The sequence below is a fragment of the Gavialis gangeticus genome, unplaced genomic scaffold (assembly GCF_001723915.1).
Source record: "Gavialis gangeticus isolate Ggan-Ray unplaced genomic scaffold, GavGan_comp1, whole genome shotgun sequence".
NCBI classification, from domain to species: Eukaryota; Metazoa; Chordata; order Crocodylia; family Gavialidae; genus Gavialis; species Gavialis gangeticus.
The window spans coordinates 17,783,521-17,794,664 of record NW_017729034.1 but is presented as its reverse complement, the minus strand read 5'-3'; the positions used below and the strand labels follow the sequence as shown (position 1 = coordinate 17,794,664).

The following is an 11,144-nucleotide window of genomic DNA, read 5'->3' as shown; positions in this document are numbered from 1 at the left end:
TCAGGCCATGAAGGCAGGCTCTGAGGCTCCCCCCCACAACCAGCATGGGCTAATGTGTGTTCCACTTCCTCCTGACATAAACAGAGGCACAGAGAGTAAAGCTTTGAAAGTTAAAGTGTTTCTACGGTGGGCTTCTTGAATGCCTGTACTTACTTAGCCATAGTGATTATGTTCATCTGCCAATGGGCTCTATTTGCTTAATAACACTACCTTGTAATCTGGTGACCTACTGTTCTAGATGGATATATAAGTGTATACCTCTCATACAATGCTGCTTACCCCAAGCATTTGGAAGTCATGAATCTGGCACCCAAAATGATTTTTAAAAATAATAAATTTGTTGTTTTTATTTACCTTCTGGATATTGAAGTGTCAGACTGCACTGGAATTAGATCTGGGTTTTCTCTGCAATCAGGAGAGTTAAAAAAATTACTTTAAAAAGAGAAGATAAAAGCTGGTATTCTCTGTTTTTTGTTGAGTCTTGTGAATGATGCAACTGTGTGAGGCACTGGCAACAGTGCACGTACTACATTTCTTTTAGATACAAGGGATTTACCAAAGCATTGAGGATTTTTAGTCCATCTTGCCTTCTCTCTTCTGCTGCCTGCAAATGCTGCCATTAGGAAGCTGTCCATAGCCACTGCTGTAGTTAGTGCAGCCACTGTAGACACTGATCTCTGCAGTCTTGAGGCCCCTGCAGAACTGGTCACAGAGGCCCAGAAGAAGGTCTGCTTTTTACAGCTATGCATTTGGAGCACAACAGGGGGTTGGAGAGGTTGCTCCAAGCCATAGAGGCTGTGGCAAAGTGCCTCTGGTAAACCACAACAAAGAATTAAAGCAGTGAAAACTGTTTTGCTTCTGGCACCATGCTCAGAAACACCATGCTGAGCTGCACACAAGAAACCATTTGCAGTTCACAAAGACCAGTTGTATTAGTCCTAGTAACCCCAGAAGCAGTGCTGCACATTTTTCAGCACCACCTGCTGGCATTTGCTCTATTTATATGTATACAGGCATGGAGCAGTCTTGTTACCCTACTTAAGTAAGATCATCCCTAAAGATACTTACACCTATGAGAAACCTGCTATGGGTCCTACAGGTTTATTGAAGAAAACTCCCAAATCATGGCATTTCAGGAAAAGGCCCAAACACCAGTAAAAGTAAAAATGTATTACAGACATTAAACTCACCCTTACTTTTTTATATCTGGGCATGATTATAAATGCATCTGATTATCCTTCTATGATATTAATAAACTCCTTCATACATAGAACATTCCAGTGAGATGACTGCTATATCTATCTGACAATAACATCTCCAGCAGGGGGTTATTTCTGGTGCCACCCCTCCAACAAGGTAACAAAAGATTCCTCTGCCACAAAAGAGAAAAAAACCCCAAAAATAAATCCAAAGAAAAAGACAATCCTCTTGCACAGCTTAACAGTCTCAGACCTCTACGATCCCCATTTCCTGAGCAGGGCAGCAAGAAATTCTAGCCCAAACTGAGTACTCAGGATACTAGACCAACACCTAGAATATTCAGATATGCAAGTCACTGAGAAGAAAACATAAAAGCACAGCAGCAAGCTAGACTACATGTACTTGTATAGAAATATCCTGCGACTATGCTGCCCCTTACCACTGTGAAACATGCACAATAAAACACTCTCCGTATGACCAATCAGTGACCAGTAACTACTAAACATGACCATTAGGAGGCACAAAGCTGGCTCTAAACCCAGAGAGAACTGACTTGGGCACAAGAAGTGTCTTATTGGTTCTGCCAATCCCAAGGACAATCTTCAGGGCCCTGGGGCCCTCTCTGCTAGTGTTCTCTATATAGACATATATTAGCATAGCTGCTGTGCACATATGCAGTGTAAGTATAGGCAGTGAAAGGGGTGGGCTAAAGGGGCTCAGTCCCTCCAAATCTCAGGGTAGCCCGGCCAGAGGCTGCAGCAGGGGGGAGGGGCACGCCAGGAGCACAGCACGCCAGTAAGTTTCTTTTGACTGCCTGTGCTTGGGGGAGACAGATCAAGACCCTAACAGCGCAGGAGGGAGCAGAGTAGGGGCAGGGGTGAATCATTCACCCCTGTCCCTGCCCCGCTCCCTGCTATACTGTGGGGACTACCTCACAACCCAGCCTAGCCAGGGCCTCATTCACAGGGAATGTTGAGGGGCATATTGTCATTCACAGGGAATGCGGCCCTGGCTGGGCCGGGTTGTGGGGCAATGGGAGCCCGGCAGCTCATCCAGGGAAGTGGGTGAGTGGCTCCTGCTGCTGTGCACATTGCAGGGGAACTGGGGAAGGTGGGGTACATTCGTCCCCCTTCCCCTGGCTCCCCTGCGCCATGCCCCTGGATGAGCCACTGGGCTCTGACTGCCCCATGACCCAGCCCAGCCGGGGCCCCGCTCACAGTGAATGGGTCCCTGGCAGGGTCGTGGGACAATTGGAGCCTGTGTTTCCTCCAGAGCTGCGACGTGGGTAGCCAAAGAGGGGTGGGGGGGGGCAGTGGTCCCCAATCTTTGCACAGGGCAAGGGAGGGCTACAGTTGCGCTTTGCCTGCTCCCCACCTCTGTGCCTCACTGCAGCCTTTGAAAGCAACTCCATGTGCCTCACTGCTTAGCCTGCTCAACAGTGGGACCTACATGGTGCTGTGTCCCTTTCAAAGGCTGCAGTGAGGGGCAGAGGCAGGGAGCAGGCAAAGCGCAACTGTAGCCTGCCCTTGCCCCATGCAAAGATTGGCTCCCTGGGCTCTTTTTGGGGCAGGGAGGCTGTGGGTGTCCCAGGGGCCCCGTCCCCCCTGACCCAGCTGAGGCTGGTTATGCTCCAGCTCCAGGCCTCCCTCCAGGCAGTGCAACACTGGGGCCAGGCCAGTGCCAGTGTGGGTGCGGGGTTGGGGAGCAGTGGATGCCAGCGCCAGGCAATGACCCCTGGTGTGGGGAAAGGGGCAGACACACAGGTATAGCACACTTTGGTCCTGATCCCAGCCCTAGTCTCAATCCCTCCCCTGCCTTCCCCTGCCCCTTCCCCCACAGACTTTCAGGGCGAGAGGAAGGAGGGCACATGTGTGTGTGTGCACTCAGCCCCAGCCCAATTTTTTTTCTCCCTCCGCCTATGAGTGTAAGAAGGTTGGTGCAGCTACTGCCACTCAGGCAGGCTTTGCTACCCTAGGGGCTGCGTCTAGACAAGAAGGGGTGCGAGGTTTGTGGTGTCACAAACTGCATGTGTTGGACATTAAAATGTGTCCCATGTTGCAAATTTGGAGCGCAGGGACAAAATTTGCTACCAGGATTTCCCAGTAGCCAAAAAAAGCACCTGGAAAAAAAGTAGTAAGGCACACACTACAATATCATGTGCCATGGAGGCTTGATCCTCCAGGGAGACACTCTGGCTGCTGGCCAGAGTGTCTCCACTCCTTCGTTTGTGCCCCAGATACTTCAGCATGCCAGGAGCCAGGAGGAGCTGGGAAAGGGCTGTTTGCCTAAAGCAGGACAATTTGCCCTCAACAAAGTGCACGTGCAGGGGCATGTGCTGTGGCACAAAGTAGTGGCACAAATTTGTGCCTCTACGATTTTTCCCACTGCAAGTCTATGCCCCTGCTCATCTGGATGTGGCCAAGCAGTCCTTCAAACCATCCAAGCAATACCCATAAGCAGGCTTGGGAGTCTGCAAACTTACTGTCTGGCTTTGCTTCCTTGGGAGCCCCTTAGCCAGTTCTCATAATACAAAACAATACTCTTTGGTCTAAAGCAGTGGCTCTCAACTGGGGTGCTGGGCATCCCCCAGGTGCCACCAGGTATGAGGAGATAAGCAGATAAGCACAGACTCAGTCTTTTCCCTGTCTGGTCAGTCCCCCACCCTTGCCATCCAGCCTCTCTTCAAGGAAGAAAGCAATGAAATATATTAATTAGTTTTTGAAACTAGGGCTGTTACTCAATTCACAAAAGTTATGGAAGGGGGTGGAGGTGGCAGGGTTCAAGTCTAAAAAGGTTGAGAACCACTGATCTCAACAAACAAATAAGTATCTGGACATGAAGACCTACCCAGAAGACCTGCCAGGGAGTCAGCTGGTCCTTTGGATAAAAGGGATGTTAAAGGATGACAGGGCCATTGCCAAGAAACTAAATGAATTATCTGCATCTGTCTTCACTGTAGAAGTTGTTTGGTAGATTCCCCTCACCAGATCTATTCCTCTCTAGAGGCAAGTCAGTGGAGTTGACCCAAACTGAGGTTTCAACAGATGTGGTCCTAGAGGAAATTGATAAACTAAACAGGAAATTATTCTGATAAAAATTGATAAACTATCACAGGAAATTGATAAACTAAATTATCAGGAACTTATAACATTCACCTTAGGGTCCTGAAGGAGCTCAGAGTGGAAATTACCAAACTCCTAAGTGTAGCATGCAACCTATCATTAAAAACAGCTTTGGTATCAGAGGGCTGGAGGATTGCTAATATGACCCCCATATTTAAAAAAGGCTCTAGAGGGGATGCACAGAATTACAGGCTGGTGAACCTAACTTCCTGGAAACTGGTAGAAACAATAATAATAATAATAATAATAATAATAAAGAATTATTCAGCACATGGACAACTATGTCTTGCTGGGGAGGAATCAACATGGCTTTACCAAAGGGACATCATGCCTCACCAATCTTCTAGAGTTCTTTGAGGATGTCAGTAAGCAGGTGGATCAGGGCGATCCAGTTGACATAATGTTTCTGGACTTAAAAAAAGCCTTTGACAAGGTCCCCCATCAGAGACTTGTAACTAAATTAGGTAGTTGTGGGATTACAGGGAAGGTCCACTCATGTATTAGAAATTGGCCCAAAGATAGAAAGCAAAGAGTGAGTATCGAGAGTCATTTTTCAGGATGGAAAGAAGTAAACAGTGGGGTCCCCAAGGGATCTGTGTTTGGGACCAGTGCTGTTCAACACATTTATAATAAATGATCTGGAAAAGGGGTGAGTAGCGAGGCAGCCAGATTTGCAGATGACACAAAATTATTTAAAGTGGTGAAAACCAAGGTGGACCAAGGAACTACAGAAGGATTTGGCAAGATTGAGTGCATGGGCAAGTAAATGCTAGATGACATTCAACATAGGTAAGTGTACAGTGATACAAATGGGCAAAAATAACCCAAACTACACTTACACTACGATGAGCACTACATTAACTCTTACCACACAGGAGAGAAAACTGGGAGTTATTGTGGACAGTTCACAAAAAAAACGTCAGCTCAGTGCTCAGCAACCATCAAAAAGGCAAACAAAATGTTAGAGATAATTAAGAAGGGAACTGTAAGCAAAACACAAAATCTCATTATGCCCCTTTATAAATCCACGGTGTGTCCACACCTTGAATACTGTGCTCATATCTGTCCCACCTCAAAAAGTATATACAAGAACTAGAGAAAGTACAGAGAAGGGCAACAAGGATGATTAGTGATATGGAAGCGCTTTCAAATGAGGAGAGACTAAAGAGGCTAGGCCTATTCAGTTTAGAAGAGAGATGCGTGTGGGGGGACATGACCAGGGTTTCCAAAATACTAAAAGGTAAAGAGAAATAGGGATTTTTTTATTTACTCTCTCTCTTAGGATAAGAACTAGAGGTAAAAAATGAAACAAGTAGGTAGTAAGTTTAAAACTAACAAAACTAACAAAATTACACTATGTGTAATTAAAGTAGGGAACTCATTGCCACAGGATGTTGTGGAAGCTGACAGTTCAGCCAAATTAAAAAAACAGACTGGACAGATTTTTAGAGGAAAGGTCTATCAGTAACTATTGAGTACAGGAGTGAGGGGCACAGCCTCTGAATCAGAACTTCCTGGACCTAAAATCTTGGAGACTGCAAGTGAGAGAGAAACCGTAGAAAAAACCCCTTGTTGTACCGTGTTCACAGTCCCTTTCAGCATCTACTCTCTGACCTCATGTGACACAGGAGACTGAGGAATACGGATCTATGTTCTGACCCAGTAAATGACATATCTTGTGTTCTTATAAGTTCTTATGTTGCATGTACAGCAAACCTTTAGCCTTTCTCCAGACAGCAGGAAAAGACCCTGTAGCTCCAGCCCTTCCTAGAATCAAGCACCACTACCCAGTCTGCTCCCTGCCCTCAAACTGTTTCTTCCCCTAGCTCAAGCTCCTTGCTGTAGACCACCTTGGGTTTTTAACTGCCAGCTAATCCCCCACAGCTGGGTCCCTAGCCCAGGGTGTCTACCTTCTTTAAAGGGCTAAACTACTCTGTTACATGCAGACAGAGCACTCCTGAAACCTTTGCCATGCAGGATCCTCAGCAAAGAAACTTACACCTCCTGTTGCTCACAGGCAATGGAAGACAGACACAGAGAGGCACTTTCTACTCACATGTCCCAAACAACATGGACAGGTGAGATATTTCCACAGATCACCAGGAACTGTAAAATACTGGCCACGGGAAAAAGGAGCAGAACAGTGGATATAAAAGAATGGCAAATGCACATGGGATCAAACTCCAAACAGTTTACCCATCTCACAAAAATACCTGGGGAGACTGTATCATTTCACCCTTTGGCAATACTTGGCCTGCCTTAAGGACTTCCAGTTTGAGCCAAACAGCTGAACTGAGCTGGCGGGGAGCTCACTCTATGCATGTTGTTTCTGAGAAGCTCTGCTGTGTGATGCATGAGCTGGCAGGGCAGTGTGCATTGTTATGAAGCTTTGCTTTCCCTCCCTGGGCACAAGAGCATGTCTATGCAAGAGAAGCTTACTGTGCACCATACACAAGGTAGAGTGTGTGGAAATGGCCATGGTGTGATAGATAAACTATGGGATTTACTGTAATATTTCTCTGTTAACAGTGCTCATGTTATTGTAATGTTGTATGCCTCATTTTCTTCATAAAGCTAGTTCATGGGAAAGGAGTAAGTTAGAGAGATAATGAAGCAAGAGATCTGCGTGGGACAAGACAAGGTGGACCTCTACTATCCACAGAGTCTTGAATAGTTTTGTTGGCACATCAGCAAAGGTGAAATGGCCCACACTTGGGAAGCTGATGGAGATAAAAACACAGGACAGACTGAACATGTTAGTTGTCAGCTGCTGAGCACAGTGTCAGGAGAGTAAGCTGAGGAGTTGTGGGTTGCAGAGCCCATAAAAACTGAAAAAGAAACAGCTGAGTATCTTTGGGGGTACCCTGGGCTGTGTGGGCTGTATTGGAGACAGAGGAACAGCTTTATTCTTGGAAGGGGCAGAAAACCCATGGCTGGGTGGCCTCCACCCCAGTAAATGCCTTTACTAAGAGACTGTCTGCTTTGCTGCTTGGAACTTTTGAGTTGCACTCAGTCTCCCCAGAAAGAGGCAAAATCTCACTCAGGAGCAGAACTGGATGCTAGTTCATTGAGTCAGGGGCCACAGAGTACCAGGGAATGTGAGAGACTGAAAGGACAGGATCTCAGAGAAGGAAGGAGCCTGACCTCCCCCTTTGCTCTAGAAGCCGAGTCTGGGCTGGCTTTGAGGGACTCTCTCAGAGGCCAGACAAGGCCACAGTAGTCCTGTGCAAGCACCCACTGGAGGGCACTTTCTGACACATGGCTACTCAGACCACTTGTTAGTTGGGTCTTTACCTTACCTGCCAGTGAAGCTTGCTACTGGGACCTCTTCCTGGGCACCACTGCTTGAACCCTTCTGGTCCAGCTCAGTGCCTATTGGCACAGGTGCGGTCTTCACATCCAGAGACCCCTCCAAGGAGAATGCTAAGTTGATTAGCTGCTCAATGACATAGTCTATGTGTTGTTTTGTGCCCCTCTCAATCTTGGTGCTGAGCTTCACCCCCAGTGATGTTTCAGATAAGGTTGTGACTTGTAGGTGCCCCGGCAGGTGCAGGCGGTCTTGGGTTCTTTGGTGCACTGGCGTGACATGGAGGAACCCTTTGGGCATCGGCTCCTGGCCTGAAACAGCATACGCATATTTCAGGATAGCGTCAATGTGGGGGTATAGCTGGATGTCAGTGTGCTGCCTGCGATCCTCCTTCAGGTGCCTAGAATCTAGATGAAGAACAAGATGCAGAGCATCTGAAGAACAGATAAACCTCACACGCCATTCTCAGAAACACCCCTCATGCATATAAACACAGCCACACATGAGCACGCATGCTTCTTGGATTCTTGTCAGCTAAGATGTGCATGCATCCAATCCTGCTCTCCCCCATTGTTGATCACTTATATGAGCTCTGCCAATATGTGCACTCCTCCATCTGTCTCTCTCCTTTCTCTCTCTCTCTCTCTCTCTCTCTTGCTCTCTCTCTCTCTCTCTCTCTCTCTCTCTCTCTCTCTCTCTCTCTCTCACACACACACACACACACACACACACACACACACACACACACCCCTCCATTACTCCCATCAAGGAGGTGCACCCCCAGGATACAATCTTGTACAGTGTTAGTCTGGTCCCACAACTATGCCTGCTGATCCCTTTACATTCCTACCCATCCCCTCTTCCTCTTTGCATGGGGCCCTGTGTATAATTTCTCTATGAGGCAGAATAAAGAGAAGAGATAGAGCCAGAGGGGCATAGGGTACAGTTGCCTGGCACAAATGATGAATTGCCCCAGCATTGCTGTACCTGGTTTCTTAGGAGGGCTGGTCAGGGCAAGTGAGTCGCTCTTTGCCCAAGAGCCCACGGTATGAGGCCTTTCTGCTTGGGCTAGAAGCTTTTTTGGCGAAGGCAAGTCAGGACACAGGATTCGCTGCATGGGGAGAGAGAGGGAGAAGTTAGAGCCCCCAGTGCAGTATACCCTGCAAGAGTCTTCCTTTTCCCTGCAGTAGTCCTTCTTAAAATACTTTCCCTTTATTATGATAATCCTGTCTGAACTTTCTCTCTTCCAATCCAGCCATCCCTCAAGACTCTTCCATTTTCCTGCAGTAGCCCCACCAGACTCCTCTCCTTCATGAGGATAAATGGAACATAGGAACATGGAAATACAGGACTGGAAGGGGCTTACTGGCCCATCAAATCCCATCCTTTGTGTTTGCAGACAAGTGTTTATATAAGAAGCCCTGAAAAATGATCCATTCTAACCCTTTAGACTTCGCAATCACATGCACAATCTAGGGGACAAATTTCTTCCTGACACCAAATCTGGTGATCAGGCTGATCCTGAGTGGAAGAGAAAGACCCTCTAGCCAGGTACACAAGAGATTTCTAAGTATCAATAACAGCATAGGTGCACCCCAGTCAAACACCCACTTTTACCTATGGCTCCTGTCCAATGATTGAGAAGAAAGTGTGAAGGGAAAAACAACAGCAATGAAGCATTCTGGAGGGAAAAACTTTAAATAAAAGAACTTTGAATTGCAAATACTTTGAATCCATATCTCAGATGTGCTGATAATTGATCCAAGGACCTCCCCATCTCATCACACTGTCCCTTCCATAAACATTTCAAATTCTACCCTGAAGTTATTCCAGATCTTAGCCACCACTCATTTGCTTAGAAGACTGTTTCAAACATTACTAATTCTGCCTAAGCCCCTTCCCTCCCCTGCAACAATCCTCCAAGGTTTATCCCCACCCTTGAAGTACACCCTCTAGGCCCCTCCCTTCATTATGATAATCTCTCCAAGAACTGTTCCCTCCTCAGTGGATGCATCTACATGTAATAACAGGCACTAACAATGAGCTGTAACCAGTGCTACTGCACAGTAGTGCCAGCACACGACTTTTAGGTGATGCTAATGTGCAGTAGACTAATTCTACTGTGCATTAACACATTAGCATGGTTTTTGCCTGCCGTGCTAATGCACAGTAGAATTAGTCTACTGTGTATTTAGTCTCTCATATAGATGCACCCACTGATAGTCTCCCTACCCCTCAGACCTGCCCACCTCACCTTGATGTAAAACTTGCGGGTGGTACAACGGTATTGTGCAAACTCACAGAAGGTCTGAAACAAGGAGGCTTCTGGGAGGTTGGTACATACTGAGCCTAGGGTGAGAGGAAACGTAAATTGAGATGAAAGGAGTGGGGAAATCAACTTCCTGCTCATAAGCAACATGAATCAGATGCTGACTCAAGTACCTGTTCCATTCTTATTGCTGGCTGAGAAAGGAATGCTCCTTGGTTGCTTGAGTGAACAGCCAAGTTAAAAACATTTAAAAACATAAAAACAACATTTAAAAACATAAAAATAAAAATAACATTTAAAAACATAAAAACATTGCTAAAGTTTACATGGCCTCCTGTCTCACAACTCTTGTTACAGCATCTCGCCCCATAGCTGCCTTGGTCAGTCTACTTTGGACCTCTTTCCTTTGTCATACAGTGTTAAAGCCCTCATCGAGGAAAACAAACAGGAGCAGCGATTTTGTGGGCATAATGTCAAGATTCAAACAGGGCTAACAAATGTCAGAGTAAGCAACAAACCCAGGTGTTCTACCCAAAATGTCTCTGTGCGCTTCACCAGGAAAATCTGCTCGGTTTTGTAGACTGTATGCTTACGCATGCACCGTGACAGCAGGAGGTGGGGCCTGAGATAGTTAGTGCAAAGCTGTCTGCCAATTCCATGCCTACCCACTTAGCCCTATTGGCCATCTGTAAAGGCTCAAGAATTACATACCAGGCTCAAAATATCACAAGGTTTAAAAGCAATAAGCTTATGTTGAGCTTTTTAGTCTGTTTTATGATTTGGATCTCCCTGTGCCCTTATTAGCATTATCAGTCCTTCCCAATCAGAGATCTCACTTCTACATCCAGCTGTCTTCCAGTCCCCAAATCAAACCTATCTCCATTTGAGACAAATTGCCAACCAACACGGCTACAACCAACATCCCTGAAACACAGATCCCTGAACATAGGTGCTCTGGAGAGGTGCCGGAGGACTGGAAGAGGGCCAACATGGTTCCCATCTTCAAAAAGGGGAGGAAAGAGGACCCGGGGAACTACAGGCCAGTCAGCCTTACCTCGAGCCTGGGCAAGCTGTTTGAGAAAATTATTCTGGCACACATCCAGGAGGGGCCAGCAGGGAACTGCATGCTCAGGGGCAACCAGTACGGGTTCATCAGCGGCAGGTCCTGTCAGACCAACCTGGTGGCCTTTTACGACCAGGTCACTAAATCATTGGATGCAGGGGTGGCAGTGGATATAGTTTTCCT

At 46.8% G+C, this 11,144-nt stretch overlaps 1 protein-coding gene across 1 annotated transcript in view; it reads right to left on the bottom strand.

Annotated features, from left to right (window-relative positions):
• Positions 1 to 339: 339 nt before the first annotated feature.
• The window catches only part of ACRBP (acrosin binding protein), a 15,793-nt gene continuing 4,988 nt past the window's right edge, over positions 340 to 11,144 (bottom strand). Inside the window, exons 3-6 of the mRNA XM_019527704.1 lie at positions 9,884 to 9,978; positions 8,617 to 8,740; positions 7,622 to 8,036; positions 340 to 405 (exon numbers count right to left, since the gene is read on the bottom strand). Coding sequence (XP_019383249.1) covers positions 351 to 405; positions 7,622 to 8,036; positions 8,617 to 8,740; positions 9,884 to 9,978 — 689 coding nt within the window. The 3' untranslated portion in view covers positions 340 to 350. The remainder of the gene's footprint in view (positions 406 to 7,621; positions 8,037 to 8,616; positions 8,741 to 9,883; positions 9,979 to 11,144) is intronic.